Here is a 20243-nt window from a genome sequence, read left to right as displayed (position 1 = left end):
TAGTTGATCTATTCAAAATAAATATATACTTTAGTTTTTTTTTTTTTTAGATGTAAATTTTGTATCAAACCTATCTGTAAAATTTAATTCAGAACAAAATTTTCAGCCTCTAAAGATTAAAATTGTAATTTAACAAATTTTTTGATTACTCTATATTTACAATAAAAAAAAATAAATAATAATAATAATAATAATAATAATAAAAACTTTTAACAATTTGAAATGGGACAAATTATTGGAAACTAAATTTAACTATTTTTTATTTTTATTTTCATTTTTTTTCCTTTGAATCCATGGTGGGGGGATTGGGAAAAGCCTCCTCACCTTTAAAGCATTTCAGGACAAAATACAACATGAAAAAATGATATTTAATACTTTTATTAATTTAGCGAAAAAGAGATGCATACAAATCTTACTGGCACCTTGTTATTACCAAACTTGAAAAAATAAAACCCTTTTACTGGAACTAGGAAAACTAACCCCATAAATCTAGAAACCTAAATATTAACACTTATATTACATTTATCACAACTAGAACTGAAATCAACTAATAATGGTATTTCCCAAACTCAGCATTGCATAGACGTACTATTTATGAGGTAATAGTAATAATAATAATTTTTTAGAAATAATATTTATAATAATAATATAGCCTGAATTATTATTATTATTAACCGGGAAGAAATAATTGATGGCTGGATTATTCTAAAGAGAAATAATCAGAATGCAAGCCGAAAAAGAACAAGATTAATCAATTAGACAAAATTAAATCAGCAGGCAAAGAAATAGGTTGGGGCATTTGAAAATTCTGAGGCTAATAAACGGCGAACTGTTATAATCACGAAACAGATTCAAATAAAATATTGTAATTAAACAACTAATACCAGCAAAATTGAAGTTCATAAATAATTCTATCCTCTTAGCTGCAAATTCATCATCTTCAGAAGACAAAAAAGGCAGATAGAATCATAGAAAATGAAACACGGCCACAACATATCTTAACGACCAAACTTATGCAGCACCGGCACCCTTTCCCTTCTTTCTCTGGAGCTTCTTCATGTAGAACTCGAGTTCTTTCCCCTCCAAGATATACCTGCAAAAAATTTGTAAAACATCAGCCAAACTACTAAAAACCCCTACACCATCTGCAAAAACGAGTTCGAAAGAACAAAAATCCTTCAATGAGTGTGCTTACCCATCTGCTCGGCCACATTGACCTGGTCTTGATGAGATACAAGCCATCAAACGACCACTGCTAAATTGCTCCTCGATATGTGGGTCGAGCTTACGATCCTGTTGACGTTTCTCCAACTTGCGCTGAACATGGTTACTCTTCTTCAACTCCTCCGCAGCAGCAGCAGCCTCACCTTCCTATCAACCATAAAAATAGGGTGTCTTATGGATCATGCTAGAATGCCATTAACATTGTCCATCGAACTTTTTTTAAAACACATCAAAACTCAAATTTGAAATTTCAATAAACAAAATCAAACAATCGAACTTAGACCAAGCTTGCTCTACCTCTTCCTTCTTGGCAGGTGCTGAGGTCTTCTTCTTCCTTCCAATATCCACACCGTAGTGTTGAAGATACCATTGCTTAAATGGTGCAGCATCAACCTGAACAATGGCACTCTTCACCAAAGTTTGAGTACGAACAAGCTCATTGTTTGATGCATTGTACACCACATCAAGAATACGGGTCTTCCTAGTCACGGCCTCACTGCCCCATGAGTAATTACCAGTATCAAGCCTAAAAGCACGCCACTTCACATTACCCCCACGAACTCTAATCCTCCGGATCGACTTGTCACTGGATATCTTAGTGTTGGCAGGTTGCCTTCCAAGCTCATACCTATACAAAGAAATGATATCGTGTGAGAACATGAAAAATAACACACAGAACATGAAAATTGTATCCTCACTTTACTAGAATGTTATATTTCTACTTCCGCATATAAAATTAGTAAACTTGAACTGCACCATAAAAAAATTACGGGAAAAGACTAAATTGCTATGTCAGTAAGGGAAATTACAGTTTTCCGTTCATCCAAACATCAAATGTTAACCATGTTGTAGCCACTCATAATATTTTGAGTTAAAAAAAAAACGTTAGTCTATCTGAGAATATGAGGTATCTAACGCAGATTAACTAAAGGTCTTGGAATATACACTGCAAGAGGAAACAAACGGCAAATCCTTGATAATAGTGTCACGAACATGCAATTAAAAAGGCATTGTTACAGCTAAGATCACAAAGCTAGCATTGTATACTGAAAACCTAAAAAATTAAATGTAGAAAGACATGAAATCTTTTGAATGCCGATTAGCAACTAAATTGGGGAAATGGAGTAAAAGCTGATTAATCTAATTGCACACAAATAAATACAAGCAGAGAAAGTTACTTTCGCTTCTTCCTCCAAGCCTTCTTCTTGCCTCCAGTGGCACGCCTCTTGTGCATAGAATCACGAGAAATACCTGTACACAAAACTCTCCAAGATTACAAAGAAGAAAAACAAGCACACAAATGGAGATGTGTAGAACAATCCGAAAGTCCGCATATGACTTACCCATCTTGACGAATCGAGAGCTTCTCCGCAAAGAGAAGTTCTAAGATTCCTGATCCAACCTATCATAAAAAATGACAAAACCCGCTCAAACCCTAAACCTAAACTTTCAAAGGCAAACGTGAAACATAGAAAGAGAATGCGAAAGAGACAAGCGTCAATAAGACAGAGATGTGCATGAAGAAAATAAGATGAGGCATAATACTCACTGGGACGACAGCAGCCGATGGGCGAACGGCGGCGACAAGTATGGATGCTCCTCGGAAGGCACTAGGAGTGAAGTTTCAGGAAGGAGGTGAAATATAAATTAGGGTTTCGAGTGAACTGCAGTGCTATTGTGGGCTTATATATGGGCCGAATATCATAATACATGGGCCGGGCTTGGGGCTAAAATCCAATAACGTTAAGTAATTGTCAACTGGAAAAATAAAATTAAAAAAATAATAAAAAACGAGATATTTGGAATTATGGCAATAATAATATTTTTTTACTGTCCTCGAAATTTCTTAAGATGGTCTCTGACCATATCTAATTTCCCCCTAAATTTAAATGTATTAAAAAATATCTTATTTTTTGATTAATCAATTTCTATTTACAGGCTCAAAATCCCAAACAAAAATTTAAAACTCCAATAAACTTATATTTTAAAATAGACAAAAATCATTATAAATAAATGAAAAAAATCAAAATGGTTATCAGAGATTTGTAATTAGTATGTCTATAAAAAATAAAATAAAAAATTATTATCTTGTTTATAAAATATTTATCGACAAATTATAGTAATTATATATTAATTACCATGTCGTCTAATATGTGGGTCAGCACTAACTAATTTGTAATTTTGGAATTGTGACCTAAATTAATAAAATTATCCTTAAATTTTATACTTCTCTATAAAATATACTTTAATTTTTTTTAATTTGTTTTATAATATCCTCAAATTAAAAAATAAAAAATAAAAAATACACTAATTTTAGTTAATTTTGGATGAAACTATTAATATTTTGTTTTAGAAAAACTATTAACACCTATATAGGAACGAAAACCATATATCAACATCTCATATATTATTTACAAATATTTTAATATTACTCCGAAAAACTGATAAGTATAAAAAATATTTAAATGGGTTTTTAAAGATTTAATTTTTTTTTAAAGATATTTAATAAAACTTTTAAAAATTTAAAGATTTTTTAAACAAAAATATTTATGGAAAGTAAGGGTATTTTAAATTTTTGTAAAAATTTAAAGATATTATTCAAATTTTTAAAAATTTAAAGATATAATTTTTAGATGAAGGGAGAAGTTTTACATTTTTTTTTAATTGATTGAACAATAATTAAAACCAATCACTTATAAAATTTTAAAGAACAAAAAAATATACCTCTATAATAGAGATCCGTTCCCCAAAGAGTAGATTGGCCCACGTACGTTTGGCGCCATATCACCGATCGCGCAGCCACCACGACGCGGGGCAAAAAACCACATTCTGAAGCAGCTCGGTCCAGTTCCAGTTCCAAAATTGTTCTAAATGTCGGAAGTAATTACTGTCATTGATATCGACGACGACAATGACAACAACGAAGCTGAAAAGCGAGTCAAGTGCAGCAATGTCGCTAGTCCTGCCGCCGTACCTGACGGCAAAGCGATACCCTGGGTCGAGAAGTTTCGGCCAAAGTCTCTTGCCGATGTTGCTGCTCACCGCGACATTGTTGACACCAGTAAGACTTCTGCACCATAAAATAGACTGCTCGATACATTAGGGTTCTCGCTTTCAACGGTTAACGTTACTTCTATTTTCACTCGCAATCTGGAAGTGGTGTCTCGTCAGTCGTTGAAAGACTAGTTTAACATAGCGAATGCTTGTGATCAGGAATTCATGTGTTTGTCGATTAATATCAATGTTTTGCGTAATTCATGTTTGATATTTCAATTTTCGTGTTCTTATTTTTGTTGTCTCCTGGTTTTATTTCTGTTATGTGGGATGTTACTTAGTTGACAAGCTGACCAGTGAGAATAGGCTGCCACATCTCCTGTTGTACGGCCCTCCTGGCACTGGGAAGACATCAACCATTCTAGCAGTTGCCCGCAAGCTTTATGGAGCAAACTACCACAAGATGATACTCGAGCTGAACGCATCAGATGATAGAGGGATAGATGTTGTCCGACAGCAGATTCAGAATTTTGTCAGTACTCAAAGCTTTTCATTTGGGTAATGACTAATTATATCATTCACTTATCTGAATTCAAAAACATACTCTCTGTATCATTGGAATTATGTTGAAGAGGTTTGGTGTGGTATAATACATTTGGCAATTGATGGGTGAACAAAGCATCAAACTGTTTCATTTTTAATCATTTGATGGGCCATCGTTGCAATTTATGTATACAGCAGGGTAGAACTGTGATTTGAAGTATTCATTGACAATTCGTTAGTATCGAGCTGATTTCGATAGATACGAAATGTGTTTTCCACATTTTGATACAATTTCTATAGAATACAACATTTTTATTTAGCTTAACCATCTAAATTTGCAGGGTTAAACCATCTGTAAAATTGGTACTTCTGGACGAGGCAGATGCCATGACTAAAGATGCACAGTTTGCTTTACGTAGAGGTTTATCTCATACGTTGCTACTCTCATTTCTCTCTCCATCTTTCATTGAGCTACATTGTCCTATGCCAATTGTTGCTATATTTGTCTTCGTGCAGTAGTTGAGAAATATACAAAAGGTACAAGGTTTACTCTTATCTGTAATCACGTAAATAAGATTATTCCCGCTTTACAATCAAGATGTACCCGCTTCCGATTTGCTCCCCTCGACAACTTTCATGTCACTGAACGACTCAGATATGTTATTGAGGCTGAGAGGTACGAAGTCTTCCTTGTTTCACTTATAATATGCACATTAATCTCGTTATTGCTTACATTTATGTCTGACTGGCAAACGTACAAAGTCTTTGATGGCTGGCATCTACGTTATATTAATTATGATGTATAATTCAATTTGTCATTCTAGCTTTGTAACTATTGGGGGTAGAATACACAATCTCTCTCAATTTGTCATTCTAGCTTTGTAACTATTGGGGGAAGAATACACAATCTCTCTCTCTCTCTCTCTCTCTCCCCAAATCCTGCTGACCATGGAAATTTTAAGTAGAGTTCATTGAACTCTCTCTTATTGTTCAATGGACATGTAGTGGCTATTACACTTGAAGTTTGTATGGGACCTACTGTCCTCCTTTTTGTCTAAGCTATGTTTGGTTTTCCATAAAATTTTCACTTTTAAAAAGAACATGTAATTTTTTGAATCTAGATTGTTTTTGGAGGTGATGTTAGTTGGATCCTATATATTTTTGAATATGTAACTCTATTATGAACATATGTCTAATTCTCTATACCTGAATGGTAATTAGGTTGGACGTCTCTGAGAGTGGCTTAGCAGCCCTTGTTCGACTTTGTGGTGGTGATATGAGAAAGGCTTTAAATATTATGCAGGTAATATAGTTTTTATTTGACTTTGTTTTTTGCATTTTGCGGTAGTGCAGTAGCTATTAGGCCAGAATAAAGTGATGGCTTAATTTTATGAGAATTAAGAATATGAAAGCATAAATGGGAAACATATCATGTCAGTAGTAAGAGATGTAGGCAAGTTGTTCTCATCTATTAAAGATTAAGAATATGATATCCTGGAACTCAATCACTGTTATGGTGGTTTTTTGCCTCCATTTTTCACCCTTGCCTTGTTAACAAGTAAAAGTAGCGGACCGTATGGATACATGCTCATCATTACTTAAAATTTTGGAAGAAATGTTAAGAAAAACCTAGAGAAAAGGCTTAAGCAACTCGAGACCTTCTTTACACACTATAACATTCAAGGGGAAGCAAGATGGGGATTACCTTTGAGGGTCAAAGACCTTGAAGAAGAAGGTTAATTAGCTCTAAGGTCCAATCACTCAACAAATTTGGTGACCACCAACTTAAATGGTTCTAGAGGTTTTCTGCAAGTCCATTAAGCTAAGTACCATGAAGCTCTCAACACCCAAAAAGGAGGAGAAAGTTCTCAATTCAAATTTTTTATTCAACATCAGCATTCTAGGTTACAAATGAATGTAAGTTGGCTTATATGGCCAACCAGGAACCCTAAATTGTTTAAATTAAAATTAAGCAATATTAACCTAATAAAGCATACATCGTCTGAAAAAAAACCTAATAAAGTTACATTCGTCTCACTAATCATCTCAAAGTAATGTTTAGGGCTAAAGGAGAGGTGTGGGATTAAGCCCTATTAGAGAAGCCCAACAACTTAAGTCATTGGTCAACAAGCCCAAGTCAAAAAAGGACACAAGTAAACCAAAACTAAAATTCATAACTATTATGAGTAGTTCATTTTCTTGGTATGTAACCAAAACTACAAGTCATCCCATCTCCTTGGCGCTTTTTTTTTTTTAATGGTTGGATTCAAGAGTTCAACTTTATCTAGTGTTCTCAACATTTCCATGCGTAAAAGTTCCATAGAATTGAGCTCTCACTTCAAATGCAACAAAGAAAAAAGAAAGTAATTCAAACAATTGGATTCATGATGCTTTATGACCCATGGTTCAGTTACTTTCTTCTGTTAGTACTACGAGAAATGATCAAAGTGTGGATAATAAAGGCTGAGCACTCTTAAATTGCTGCACACCAATCTGCATATTTTGGAATTTGGATCACAATGTCCCTTAAATCAACATGCACTGGTGCATGTCAACATTCTTTTATAACTCACACATTGATTGGAGACGTTTACATATGTTATTTAGTTGTTACTTTGTGATCCTAATGATGCTTTTTTATGCAGTCAACGCATATGGCTTCTCAGCATATTACTGACGAGGCTGTATACATATGTACAGGAAATCCAATGCCCAAAGACATAGAACAAATATCATTTTGGCTGCTGAATGAACCATTTTCTGACAGTTTTAAGAGTAACTGATTTCCTCTGGAGTTTTCCATTAATTTTGATGTGGTTTTCCAGATTTTTTCCTTTAATTCCTACCAATTCCATGTTCAGGAATATCTGAAATAAAGACCAGAAAAGGATTAGCTTTGGTTGATATAGTGAGAGAAGTCACCATGTAAGTGCTTTACATCATTTTGCATGATTTCTGAGTGATGATATTTACTTGACTTCCCCAACTGTTCAATTCATGTAGGTTTGTTTTTAAGATCAAGATGCCATCGGATGTAAGAGTTCAATTGATTAATGATCTTGCTGACATAGAGTATGCATCAATCTCTCTACTTATTTAATTTCTTGTCAAGTTTTATTATTTTATTCTGTAAAAATATGTATGATCTGCAAAATAACGGCCACCATACACGTTTCATCTTAATTGTTACGCATATATTCAACAATAATTAAATCGGAAGGCTTAAAAAATTGGGGGTTTCTTTTTCGTGGATAGGGAGGAGCTTACTAAGTTGAACGAGTATTTTGACATATAGGTAGAAAAGGACCAGAGAATCTTAGTTTTCTGATCTAACTTGTAAAACATTCTTACTCATCTATTTCTACTTTTGTAAGCTAAAAGTTCTGTCATATTCTTCAGTTCAATGAATAGAATTATGCTGCAGTTTTCTTTATGGATAAAGATAAAAGGACATTCTATCCTATGATTTGCATCGTTTGATCTTATCTTTTCAATTTGAAAAACTGGTCAACTGCTAGACCTAACCCAATTCTTTCTAACAAACCTTTGATCACGAATTAGTGATCAATCCCTTAGTTGAAAAAGACTGTCTAATTAAGCATATACTTCCATTGCTTGTAAGCTGGAACTTCTCGTAGCTGTACAATGAATCTATCCCACTTATCAATAATAGAATAGAATAGGCTTTAAAGTTCTCGAAGACCCAAAGACGATAACGAAATTTCATGACATTCGTTTTTTTCCAAGTATGAAGAGGGAATTAAGGGTTCTGAATTCAATATTTGTGAACATGTGACTGGGTTAACCCACTGTTAACAAATATTGTCTTTTTTGTATATTTCTTTTTAGACTTTCTCTCGAAGTTTTTAAACGCATATGTTAGGGAGAGATTTTCACACTCTTGTAAAGAATGCTTCATTCTCCTCCCCAATCGATGTGGGATCTCACAATCCACCCCTTTGAGGCTCAGTGTCCTCGCTGGCACTTGTTCTCTTTTCCAATCGATGTGGGACCCCCTAATCCTCCCCTTTGGGGCCCAGCTCCCTTGTTGGCACACCGTCTCGTGTCCACCCCCTTTCGGGGCTTAGTCTCCTCACTGACACATCACTCGATGTCTAGTTCTGATATCATTTGTAACAGCCCAAGTCCACTGCTAACGGATATTGTTTTTTTTGAGTTTTCCCTTTTGGGCTTCCCTTCAAGTTTTTTTAAAACGCGGCTGCTAGGGAGAGGTTTCCACACCCTTATAAACAATGTTTCATTCTACTCCCCAACCGATATAGGATCTCACATCTTAACTCAATCAAATTAAAAAAACAGACTTAGAGAGGACACATATCAAGTTTTTTGATCTGTTACTCAATTGACCAGTTTGACCGGTTGCTGTTTGTAGGTACAGAATGAGTTTTGGATGCAACGACAAGTTACAACTCGGATTGCTCATCTCATCGTTTACTAAAGCCAGATGTGCACTCGTTAGCGCTGCAGAGTAGTCTTGTTGCTAAAGCGAGCCTTCGTTCGCTCACCAACCATCTGTCGCACGCACCCGTGTGCATCGATTAGGTACGAAACTGTAGAGAATGTGAACATATGCCTCATTTGACCTCCAGCTTTTGATGCAAAAAGTCAGTGCTGACATTGATGTGTTGTGTGTATAGGAAGGAAATGCAATATTTGAAAGTCTGCAAGAAAAAGGTCAGATAACATTTAAAAGTATTTCTTTGTTCTTGTTGGACTGGTTCACTTCCAATATTTCGGCACATGCTTATCTTTAATAGTAGTTTATCTACAGCCACCAATCTTTTGTTCTCCCTGACATTGTTTATTGCATTATTGAACTTTAGAATATATATATTTTTTCCTCCTTTGAATTTTACTTTTAATTAAAAATAAGATATAAAAGTAAATGTTAAAGAATAGTATGCTTCTAGATAAGCATGGATAATTTAGGTGGTAGATAGAGCACTATACTATAGACATCTATAGACGCTATCCAACTTAAATATTTATCTTTTGTTCTTAATGAAAATTATTATCTTAATATTATCTTGTTTTTTTCTGAACAATTAATGTGTTCTAGTCTTATAGGTTTGGTAGAAATAAATGATAATTTTTTAACATTTCCTTAAAAATTTGTAATTTAAAATAGGCTAAATTAATAAACCTTTCAACTTTTTTTAAAAAAATTTAAAACAATTCTAAGCTTTGCACTTTGATGGCAGCGGACTTGCGATCGTGTGGCATTCAGTTTCTAGTAACAAGTGAGTTAAGCTTATTCATTCTTGCGCCGCCTATGACCAAGCAACGTATGCTCGAGCCTCTAACCCCCAGTTTAAGAAGAGTTTTAAAAAACGGGAACAGTTTGAAAGATAATTTTGAAAACAAGATTTGAAAAATTAAAATTTATGTTATATGAGAATGTAAGCACAATGTGGATATGACTAAAAAAGTATAAAAAAATACTCTTCAATTTTTAATATAAATTGATAATATTGGTTTAAAATATTGTGAGTATCACGCTTAATTAAATGAATTTTTACCTTATTATTTAATATAAATAAATTTTGATTTTTTTTTATTCTAATTTAGTATCATAAGAAAATTGGTAAAATTGCAACGTGCGAGGAAAAAAAAAGCATGGTAAGCATTTTCAAAATATTAATAAACCTAGAATTAGGTACAAATTATAGGAGCTTTAAAGGGCTCCCTCATTAAAATGGAGTTCCCAAAAAGTAACTATATGGTGTATTACAGCCTATTTTCACAAGCAATGTCTGATTAAACGGCGCCCGTCTGATCAATATATACCTAAGAGGACCCCACAATCGGGCCCTACCACAATGACCAACTCCTACTTCCAGTCTGTATTTCTTTTTTTCCTATTTTTCCTATATGCTCGGCGGCGCACTCATAGACTGTCAATCTCGTGCGACCGTCCGATTGAACAACCATCAACGACTGTTCGTTCACTTAAGGATTCAAAGAACAATCAGACGCTGGATATTCAAAATGGCTTTTGCAGGTACATGAACATATCCTGGAGCGGGGACATCTGATTCCCGCCCTGAAACGGCGTCGCAAATTCCTGGTCTAGTGAGTTATCGATGTAATTATATCGGAAATCGAAGGCATTTTGAAACTCCTTCCATTTTGGCTCGCTCTGAACTTCGCTCGTCGCGAATTCCGGCGACACCACGTGCTCCGAACAGCTCGAATCCGCGTGCAATCGCGGTATCGAATCTGATGTTTCGAAATGTATGCAATCGTCCACCGACGCCGGCACCGCCATGACTGCCGGCATAAACCCTCCAGCGCCGCCGTGATTCGTGAAAATGTTCGGCTTCTCGTCCTCCACCTCTTCTTTGAAGCCGTTCGTGTTCCGATTCACGGCAGCGTGGTTTCGCTTATCGATTACGCCCTTCTTGTTGTAAATCCGGCACAGAACCCAATCGTCCAACTGCAAAATCACAGCCGTTGATTCAGATTTTTTATTCGCAATTGATTAAAAAAAACCCTTCAATCTGTTTGGGAATATTACCCTAAGGCTATTCTTGTTGCGAGCCGACCGGTCCACATCGGCGAGCCGGTACTCGTGCATAATCCAATTGGTTTTCTCCCCTCTCGGAGCTTTCCCGGTGTAAAACACCAACGCCTTCTTGATTCCAACCGCTTTCGGACGTCCGATCGGCTTATCAGCTCCGGTCGCCTTCCAGTAACCCGAACCAGCCGCCCGGTTCGGTCGTGAACCGTTCGGATATTTCCGCTCCCTCGGCGAGAAGAAATACCACTCTTTCTCTCCGTGTAAAGCCATTTCTGCAAAATCAACGGTAAGAATTAAAATCAGAGACTCAATTTCTCATCTAAATCAAAACATTCGACACAGAATGCGAATTTTCCTATTAATTTACCTGGAAGGTCCCAAGGATTGAACTTATAAAGATCGATTTCGGCAATGACCGGAACGGCAATCGGCTGCGAGGCGCATCTCCGGCAGAGATAGTGAATGACGAGCTCCTCGTCGGTCGGATGGAACCGGAAACCGGGCGGCAACTGAATCATCCCGGCCGTCATCTTTTTTGTTCTGTATATTTCTATCGCTTCTCTGAATCTCTGTGGTTTTTCCTTCAACCGGTTTTTTTTCTCTTTCTATGTGTTTGTGTTGTGAGCTACGTTGCCGGTTCAAACGTGGAAACAAAGGATGGGAAGGGTATTTATAGAAGTTGGGAGAGTAACACGTGGCGGAGAGAGAGGGGAAAGCACGTGGGATATAAGCGTTTTAGTTGTCGGCGAGAGAAAATATGCGCCGGTTTGGACACGTGGCAGATGAAAGTCCATGCGTGAGCAATGGACGCGCATTCAGGTGATTTTGTCATCGCTTACGTATCTTGTTTTGGGTTAGAGCGACGTCAAAAGTTCTGTTATCTCTATTTTTAATAATTATTTAACTATTTAAATCAACATATTCCCTTTTCTTTTTGTAATAATATTTTAATTAGTTTAATAAATTATGATTTTTTAATTAATATCGTTTAAATATTTTTTTCTCTTTTTTTTTTTGTGTCTATTACTTGAATTTTGGGCAAAAACAAATTTCACCCTAAATTTTGAATTTTGAATTTTGAATTGTATATTAAAATTCTAAATAAATAATTTTATCAATTTAAACCCTAAATTTTTACAATTGTATTAATTTTACATGAGAGTAAATTTATAATTATATTAACTAAATTATTGAAAATTAAAAATATTTTCATATTTATTAATAGATGATAATGTTGAGTAATTAATGTATAATTAAATAAGTTTTTTAAAATAATTTAAACACATAACCCAACAACCCAAAAAAAGATCGCCGTGGAATTCACGTAAATCGCGGGGATGGAACGTTGTTTGGCATTTATTGGAACGGTGGCTTTGAAATGACCTGCTGCTTCCGGTTAGCTTTCCTCGTCTCTATCGTTTATTATTATTCTTTTTCTTTCCTTTTTAAAAATAAATAATTAATAATGTTTGACCAATTAAATATTATAAAAATTTGACATATATATCACATCAAGCTCTGCCAGTGGTCCACTGGAAACTATTTTACTTTAACAAAGTTTGTCTGATTTTTTTATTAAAAGGAAATTTTATATATATATAACCATAGAAATATTCTGGTCAACATTCGAATATTCCATTTATTAAAAAATTATTAACGCATTGTTAGTCCAACTTCATATTGTCAAAGTGTATATAATTATTTGTGTTCTTCATATTGTCAAAATAATAATAATAATAATAATAATAATAATAATAATAATTATATTATTACAGTTTAAACTATAGATTTAATCCATTTAAAATAGGAAGAATTTATAATTTAGGATTAAGAAACCTATATACCACATAAATATTTATATATTTTAACTCTAAATTAAACGTATCACACGTATAATATTGATGGGACTATGTGTGTTTAAACATGTTTAATTTGATTTCTTGGGGAAAGAATAATTATGAATTTTAGTGGTAGCAGCCCCCATTTTAGAAGAGCTTATAATCCTAACCTAATTTTATTAATAATATATATATATATATATTTATTTATTTATTTATTTATGGGGCAAGAAATAATAATTTTCTTTTTCAAGTTTGACTCTAAAATACCTTAATAGAAATATTCCATTTATGACATTTAAATTATTTTCGGTTTACTTTAAATTTATGTTTATTGTTTTTAGTTTGAACGTTTAAAATTTTTGTACTAAAAAAAACAATCAGTTTTATACTGTCCTTGGTTTTTATTTATTTATTTATTTATTTATAATATATAAAAGTTGATGAATTAAAATAGATAATTAAAAATTAAAAGAGTAAAATAAATGAAAAAAAGAACAAAATCGAAAAAAAAAAAAAAAATCTTCAACTGAATCCTAGATTTTGTCGATGTGGAAAATTAGGGGAAAAAGACAAGAACAACCTTCCTCGTTTCTGTTCGGTCCAGTAGACACCTCACATATTGCCTTGGAAGGAGGAAGGAGAGTTTGGTAAATGGTAGGGATAAGAATGAGAAGAAAAGGACACAAAAGACAAAAGCATATAAATATTGGCACTATTTTTCCACACGCTTATTTTATTATTAAAACAAAGTTTAGTTTTAAAATTATTTCTTTTTCAAAATTATATATTTGAACCCGAAGTTTCTTGAAATAATTTGAATAAATATTTATCAAAGATCCATTTAGTCCTAATTTGTCACATTGCATTTAATTATACTAAAATTCGTATAGTAGACAAGTTGATAATATTATGACATTAAGTAAATAAAAAAATTTAAAATTTAAAAAAGAATTACAACAAGAGTAATGTGGCATATTATAAATATTAAAACCAAAGAATTAAATTGAGATAAATTAATAAAAAGAAATGGGAAAACCTCAAACTTGGCTGCAGAATTACTGTCTTTGTCAACTTCCAAGTGGTGTCCAGAGCAGACAGCCCATGTCTTGTCTTTATTTATTTATTTATTTATCTATTTATTTTGTTATTTATTTTGTCCAAGTGAATTGTAACACATTTCTATAATTTCAAACTGACCTCCAAAATTGTGGATCCTTTAAACTTTTCTTAGGGCGGCGCCGACTAAGTTCTCTGCCGTCAAACACTCAATTTCTTTTCCAATTGGTCATTACCCCCATGTCTACCGTTCTTCATTAAGGATTGGCTCATCTTCTTTGCATTAAATTTCCCATGTGGGGCTACTTTTCAGCGCAATGTTCGGGATGTGCATAAAGTTCTAGCTCTAATGTTAGCCGAACAGGATGGTATTCTTAGTCGTTCGAAGATTTTTAAGTAAGATAAATGGTAAAATTACGAAATCATGTGTGTATAGTAATGTAAGTTGCGGAAATGTTTAATTATTGTTTATGGCAAGTAGCATCGAAGGCATTGGCAAAACCTTTGAGTGCGAAACAAGGATGTGACGGGTCTTGGAAAAGTAGTCGTATTTGATTTGTGGTTAAATTTTATTGAATAGACTATTTGAAGAGAGATTTGGAGGTTCTTTACTCGAAGATTATATATATACATAAAATGTGATGGAGATTAGATATAATACTATCAATTAGTCACAATAATAGGTAATAAAAACAATTTGCAGTATAATTAAAGCTAAAGAGGGTTCCTTTATGATGAGGTATTGACATTAAAATGTATATGAATATGAAGAAATAAACCTCCCTGTTTTCTTTGCGAAGTTCTTGATATTCTTCAGATGCCTTTCAATTGATGACCAAAACATGAATATTTGGCCTTTTCCCCCCTTTTGCAATCAGAATTATCACCAATTTGTGGAGATATTAAGCATTTTTAGAAGACTTGGAGGATGAAACTTCTGTGCCACATATTGGACAAACCCTTTTGATTTGAAGCCATTTGCTTATACATTCTGAATGGTAAGGATGCTCACAAGGAAGGGCAGCCAATTCTTCACTATCTTCATATTCAACTTGGCAAATCACACACCGATCTATACCGCTTTTGTTTTCGATGGTTTGAAACTTGCTCGAGTGCAAGCACGAAGGTATTTCGTTCATTGGTAGCCCTCTCTTTTCTTCTCCAATGAACTCCCCTAATGCAATCAACTCTTCATAGCTTAGCTCATCCAAATCAAACTCCTCGATATCTTCTTCTTCGTCTTCGTCCATATATTCATTATCATCCGTAGTCTCCTCCTCATCGTCTGCAAGAAAACCCCACGGGGAATGAAGTTCTTGGCTTTGCAAGGAGTCATTGGTGTGGTCGAGACCATTGCTGCTGTTGGAATCTGAACGTTCATCTTCTTCGCTATCACTTTCGATGGTCTCGAGCATCGTGTAGTTCCTCTCATGCTCCTGCTGCTGCATTGCCAAGGCCATAATAAAATCCGTGTTCACCTGTTCCACATAAGCACGGGAAATCCTTTGAGGAAGTTGCTTATCCTCTTGCTCTTCCATTACAACAAATGATCAAAATCTCTGAGAGCAGTGCAACACGAGCCATGGCTTAGGGTTTATGAAGTTCCACTTTTTGCTGGTTTCTTGATTGAGAGACAACTTTCATAGAAGGCAACTGGAAACCAACTCTAATGGACATTTCTATATTCTAGATTCCCACCTTGTTCTAGTTCCTCAACCTATCAAGCCCTCCATCAATCTTTAGAGTAGAGGAGTTCTTAGTTTTCTTTGCAGAGAAGGCAGGTTTTGTGCAAAGGAAAGGAAAGTAAAGTTGTATATCTCAAGTAACATTATTTTATACCTCTATCCTACATTTCAGATATCGAAATACTAGCCAATCCTTACCTTGCCTCTCCACGGTTTCACGACGGCCTCTCTTTGCTGACAACCTTTGTCCATACCAGAGGCCGCTCGAGAACTGACCCAATGTATGGATGTTTTGACAAGGAAGAATATACTGTGGCTACAAGTTGTTGCAAAATATAAAGCAATTGGATCAGTAAAAGATGTGCACAAGCTACGTTACCATCAAAGAGTAATAGAAAAATTGGAATCTAAATTAATCAATTTTGGAACCAAAGCACATTTTGTTTAATAAAAACCTTGTTTCACGTGGACAGTTCTAGATAAAGCTAATTCCCATGACAAATATATAGAGCAGAGTACAACTTTCAGCCCAAAATGAAAGTTTTTTGCATTTCACTCGTGAACTCCATCCCTGGGCTGCAGTCTAATTGGAAGTAATCACGAAACACGTCACCTTTCATACATCGGAAGAAGGATCAATCCATTCGTCCCTTCAAGATTCGCTCTTTTACTTCAGTTGGCGTACTGAAAAAAGACACATTATAGGATAATTTCAACCACAAATATATAATGGAAGACAGGAAAAGGTCGACAGAAATAAGAAAGGTAAAAGGCAAAAAGGAAAAAATGGATTAGGTAGAAATGAAAGAAAAAACCCATTCTTTTGGAATGTTTGTCAGGGGCATACATAATGGTTTAATATTTTTTGGAAAAATATTATTATTGTTATTTTTGGATGCCCCATAATGGTTTAAATTATTGACTAGAGAAAAACAAAAGACGATAGAGCACAAACCAGCAGGGGCGCAATTTGAAAATTACACTCAACGGATCATATAGATTGGAAATGTAAAGAGGAGACTAAATAATGTATACCTCAAACACAGTTAATAAATTGCACAACTTTAAACAAAAATGCCTCGTAACAAGTTTTGTTACAAATATTATTGTTATTTTTACGATAAGAAACGATGAGGTAATATGTGTAATTTTCTTGTTTTCAAGAAAAAGTAATATTCTAATACAAATATTATCATTTTATCCCTGGTGATATGCACAATATTCGAAAAAGCAACATCTACCAGAATAATCACAATTTACAACAATAAACAAACCAAACAAGAATCAAGAACGTGTGGCTTACACAACATAGACATGTCCTCCCCATCCACTCAAACAGTCCCGATCCACAGAAGACAGCAGCGCTTGAGAGATGGTTTCAAATAATTCCTCTGGTTCCTGGCCAATACAAATTTGAATTGACAAAGTTAATTATAAAGTTAAGAACATTCCCACAAAAGAATTATGACGGGAATTGTTTTCCCCACTAAGATTATTTTCCACTACCTATCAAGATCACAAATTTGAACATCATGCTCAGCTCTTGGCATAATCAAATGAAAGAAACTACAGTGCCTTCCATTCTAACAAGATATGGTGAAGTTAAATCTGAAACAGCAAGACTGCTGGATTGTCTTTCAAAAAGCTAGACCAATTCCTCACAACTGAATAATTAAGGGTGCAAGTCAAAGCCAATAAATTAAGGAAACAGACTGAAACCAGAGTTGGTACACATTGGTTTAATAGGTCTGTTGGTTAACTTAATTTCGGCTTTTCCAATTTCATGGCATGTTTGGAAGTAATTTTCCAAAACCACTCCTAAACATGGCATAAGAAAATAACATATCAGTCAAAATCATTCCCAAACATGCCCTAAGAAAATAACACGAGTTAGTTGGTTTCAGTTTTCAATATATTTTACTCTACCAATCTGATCAACTGATTATAAACTGCCCACTGCCACTTCTATATACATGTCTTAACCTTCAACCACTCTTATTCCGAGACGTCGTTAAGTTAGCCATCTCCTTTCCAGAAACCTCAATAGCAGACGCCCCACCCCTCAGTATCACACTCTCATTCTCCTCTCTCTTATCTTCCTCCTCAATTTCTTCTCGTGAGTCAAATTTTTACACTTCATATGTTCATCACAGTCCATTAAGTAGGTCTATAGCCAAACAATTCTCTTAATTTTTCATCTTCTATATGTACAATGACCAATGATTCAATCCATGAGAGTTGTTGGACCCTTTGTTCAATGAGTCTGGTTTAACAGCTCCAACTGGAAGCCACATTTTTACCGTACCTAATTTGTTCTTCCAGTGTCTAAGGTAATGGTGTAAGTTGATTCGAGTCCTTATCTTTTTTATTTTATTTGATTTTTCTACTCTCCTCTTTAATACACATGCACTAATTTCTCTTCCTTTTATGGGCATATGCTTAATCCTTTTTCTTCTATGATTTCAATTCTGGGTATATATTTTCATTTATTCTTCACTCTTATGCCAAGGCTAGTGTGATAGGTGCTCTTCCTAATGTATTGTTTACCTTGGGGTATGGGGCGGTCAATGGTAATGCCTATAAAAGATAGATCTACTTGCAACACAAACTTACATTCTATCAGCAACTTAGTTATTTTGGATATCTTACACTCAACTGTCAGTATCCATTTGGTCGAAAAATCGACCTGAATCAAACCATCAACACCAATGGAAAGGCTACATTGCTAAATCGCAAAGCAAACAAGCAACTTACATATATTTCTTCCTCAGTTCAAAGCAAATTAGAATCCCAATGATGGATACAGAGCATATGTAAATGGATTATACCAACATACCATGTCAGGCTTAAACATTGCCTCACACGCACCATAAAGGGACTCTGATGCAGTGCCAGAAACAACAAAATCCTTAGCAAGCTCTCTGGGAACAGTGAATTCGATGTATTAGTTTTACATTAGATAATCCTAAACCTAGAAAAAGCTTATCCCAAAAATAATATTTCATTACAATGCGTTGCAGAGACTGCAACATCAAGTCTGATGCACATTTTTGTAATCAAACAACAGGAAGATACCCATATAACTAATTTAAGCTCAAAGTCCAACCAAAGAAAATAAAAAAGTTGTGAAGTAGACAAAGAAAAAAGGAGAGTACTCACTTGGCCCCAATGCAATCCATTGTGCAAATGAAAGGTTTGTCTTCATCACTCAATCCAGCAATTACAGGCTGGCAGAAGTATGGACCAAATCTACGAATGAGAAAATTGATATATGAGTTTTTAATCTGACCTAAAAAGGCCAAACAATAATAGTAAATTCATCTTTTTTGTATGCGCTTTTCAATATTGTTCATAAGTCTATCCACATTTTCAACTATATCCAACAAGCCAACTTGTAATCCTATTTCCAAATTCGTATAAAACATCTTGCCAGTCAATTTAAAATACACCAATTCTATAAACACGCTTTGACATATCTGTATTATGCATTGAAGGTTGACATCATAAACTCTGGAGTGACACTTAGTGCAAGGCAACATCTCTATCAAGTCAGCTACAATATTACATCAACATGAGGATCACACTGGTAGAAGAATCAACATATACACACAAATGAAGGTTGGACAAATCCTATAGAAATCTCATTCCCAACCATGTTCTTCAGTCTACGGCAAAAAATAGAGAGTATGCGTGATTAAAACAGCTGAAAAAGAGATAACTAGAAGTTCAATCGATGTCCAACCTTTTCTCATATAGACGAGCTGAGACAAGGCTAGCAAATGTCTCAGGTTTCATGTCCCTCTCTTCTCGAAGCTGGTATAGTTTGTGCTGATAGACAAGTCGTTGGTACCTTCATTTCAAACGCAGGAGTTAAGCAATGGAAAATTAAACCAACCGGAAAAGAATCAACCAGAGGAACATACAGTGTCTGAGCATCGGTACCAAGGCCCGAAAGGCCAAGAAATAGCTTATCATGAATCCGGTAAATTTTCTGGAAATCCGTGGCAATTGTCTGAAGCTGAACTCCAAACCTACGATCGCTAGCAATGGCAAAACAATTCTTCCCCACCATCGCAACTACGGCACTTCCATTATACTCAAAGATCTACAAAAACAATTTAATACCACAATGTCTGAACTACATACAAGCTAAAACTTCCAAAAGAATGGCAATAATGCTAATGAAGAGAAACGCACCGACATCAGGTCCGGTACTCGAGCTTTCCCGGAACAAAGTTGAAAATCTTTGCAACATAAGAACAGAAAAAAAAAAAAAAAAAAAAAAAAAAAAAAAAAAAAAAAAAAAAAAAAAAAAAAAAAAAAAAAAAAAAAAAAAAAAAAAAAAAAAAAAAAAAAAAA

The 20243-nt window shown here is 34.6% G+C and overlaps 5 protein-coding genes and 2 long non-coding RNA genes across 8 annotated transcripts in view; 2 read left to right on the top strand and 5 right to left on the bottom strand.

The window, feature by feature from the left end:
- Positions 1–777: 777 nt before the first annotated feature.
- On the bottom strand, positions 778–2874 carry LOC111487026 (40S ribosomal protein S8-like). The gene is made up of 6 exons (XM_023134231.1): positions 2774–2874; positions 2568–2626; positions 2403–2475; positions 1522–1852; positions 1196–1371; positions 778–1093 (listed from the first exon to the last, which is right to left on the bottom strand). Exons 2-6 carry the CDS (start codon positions 2569–2571, stop codon positions 1012–1014), a joined length of 666 nt encoding a protein of 221 aa, XP_022989999.1. The 5' UTR covers positions 2572–2626; positions 2774–2874; the 3' UTR covers positions 778–1011.
- A 1118-nt stretch (positions 2875–3992) lies between these two features.
- LOC111487024 (replication factor C subunit 3-like) lies at positions 3993–9678 on the top strand. Its single transcript, XM_023134228.1, has 10 exons — positions 3993–4285; positions 4560–4776; positions 5103–5182; positions 5278–5437; positions 5983–6064; positions 7407–7536; positions 7623–7686; positions 7765–7833; positions 9155–9324; positions 9420–9678. Exons 1-9 carry the CDS (start codon positions 4096–4098, stop codon positions 9252–9254), a joined length of 1092 nt encoding a protein of 363 aa, XP_022989996.1. The 5' UTR covers positions 3993–4095; the 3' UTR covers positions 9255–9324; positions 9420–9678.
- A 708-nt stretch (positions 9679–10386) lies between these two features.
- LOC111487693 (NAC domain-containing protein 2-like) lies at positions 10387–12122 on the bottom strand. The gene is made up of 3 exons (XM_023135190.1): positions 11670–12122; positions 11300–11574; positions 10387–11218 (listed from the first exon to the last, which is right to left on the bottom strand). Exons 1-3 carry the CDS (start codon positions 11830–11832, stop codon positions 10766–10768), a joined length of 891 nt encoding a protein of 296 aa, XP_022990958.1. The 5' UTR covers positions 11833–12122; the 3' UTR covers positions 10387–10765.
- A 2004-nt stretch (positions 12123–14126) lies between these two features.
- On the top strand, positions 14127–14660 carry LOC111487834. The gene is made up of 2 exons (XR_002719113.1): positions 14127–14246; positions 14375–14660. It is a non-coding gene; the product is annotated as an uncharacterized LOC111487834 (long non-coding RNA).
- Positions 14661–15101: 441 nt separating this feature from the next.
- LOC111487582 (E3 ubiquitin ligase BIG BROTHER-related-like) lies at positions 15102–15737 on the bottom strand. Its single transcript, XM_023135032.1, has one exon. It carries the CDS (start codon positions 15735–15737, stop codon positions 15102–15104), a length of 636 nt encoding a protein of 211 aa, XP_022990800.1.
- Positions 15738–16259: 522 nt separating this feature from the next.
- Positions 16260–20243, bottom strand: part of LOC111487832 (proteasome subunit beta type-3-A-like) — a 4522-nt gene continuing 538 nt past the window's right edge. Inside the window, exons 2-8 of one of the 2 annotated variants that reach the window (XM_023135380.1) lie at positions 20082–20128; positions 19808–19989; positions 19627–19734; positions 19044–19133; positions 18721–18805; positions 17188–17282; positions 16260–16568 (exon numbers count right to left, since the gene is read on the bottom strand). In XM_023135380.1, coding sequence (XP_022991148.1) covers positions 16520–16568; positions 17188–17282; positions 18721–18805; positions 19044–19133; positions 19627–19734; positions 19808–19989; positions 20082–20087 — 615 coding nt within the window. In that variant the 5' untranslated portion in view covers positions 20088–20128 and the 3' untranslated portion in view covers positions 16260–16519. The remainder of the gene's footprint in view (positions 16569–17187; positions 17283–18720; positions 18806–19043; positions 19134–19626; positions 19735–19807; positions 19990–20081; positions 20129–20243) is intronic. The other variant, XM_023135381.1, reaches the window with a different exon arrangement.
- LOC111487835 lies at positions 17380–18713 on the bottom strand. Its single transcript, XR_002719114.1, has 2 exons — positions 17811–18713; positions 17380–17702 (listed from the first exon to the last, which is right to left on the bottom strand). It is a non-coding gene; the product is annotated as an uncharacterized LOC111487835 (long non-coding RNA).

Source organism: Cucurbita maxima, unplaced genomic scaffold (genome assembly GCF_002738345.1).
Source record: "Cucurbita maxima cultivar Rimu unplaced genomic scaffold, Cmax_1.0 Cma_Scf00012, whole genome shotgun sequence".
NCBI lineage: Eukaryota > Viridiplantae > Streptophyta > Magnoliopsida > Cucurbitales > Cucurbitaceae > Cucurbita > Cucurbita maxima.
The sequence above is the reverse complement of the archived record's forward strand: the minus strand, read 5'-3'. Positions and strand labels throughout refer to the sequence as shown.

Bases quoted from the DNA above. Each gene is read 5' to 3' on its own strand.
- LOC111487582 (XM_023135032.1), bottom strand. From the start codon at position 15,737: ATGGAAGAGCAAGAGGATAAGCAACTTCCTCAAAGGATTTCCCGTGCT.
- LOC111487024 (XM_023134228.1), top strand. From the start codon at position 4,096: ATGTCGGAAGTAATTACTGTCATTGATATCGACGACGACAATGACAAC. The intron at 5,438-5,982 runs GTACGAAGTCTT...AATGGTAATTAG, and splicing joins TATGTTATTGAGGCTGAGAG to GTTGGACGTCTCTGAGAGTG. The intron at 6,065-7,406 runs GTAATATAGTTT...TTTTTTATGCAG, and splicing joins AGGCTTTAAATATTATGCAG to TCAACGCATATGGCTTCTCA.
- LOC111487026 (XM_023134231.1), bottom strand. The intron at 1,853-2,402 runs GTAACTTTCTCT...TTCTTTGTATAG, and splicing joins GCTTGGAGGAAGAAGCGAAA to GTATGAGCTTGGAAGGCAAC. The intron at 1,094-1,195 runs GTAAGCACACTC...AATTTTTTGCAG, and splicing joins CAATGTGGCCGAGCAGATGG to GTATATCTTGGAGGGGAAAG.
- LOC111487693 (XM_023135190.1), bottom strand. From the start codon at position 11,832: ATGACGGCCGGGATGATTCAGTTGCCGCCCGGTTTCCGGTTCCATCCG. The intron at 11,575-11,669 runs GTAAATTAATAG...TTGATTTTGCAG, and splicing joins CAATCCTTGGGACCTTCCAG to AAATGGCTTTACACGGAGAG. The intron at 11,219-11,299 runs GTAATATTCCCA...GTGATTTTGCAG, and splicing joins GCAACAAGAATAGCCTTAGG to TTGGACGATTGGGTTCTGTG.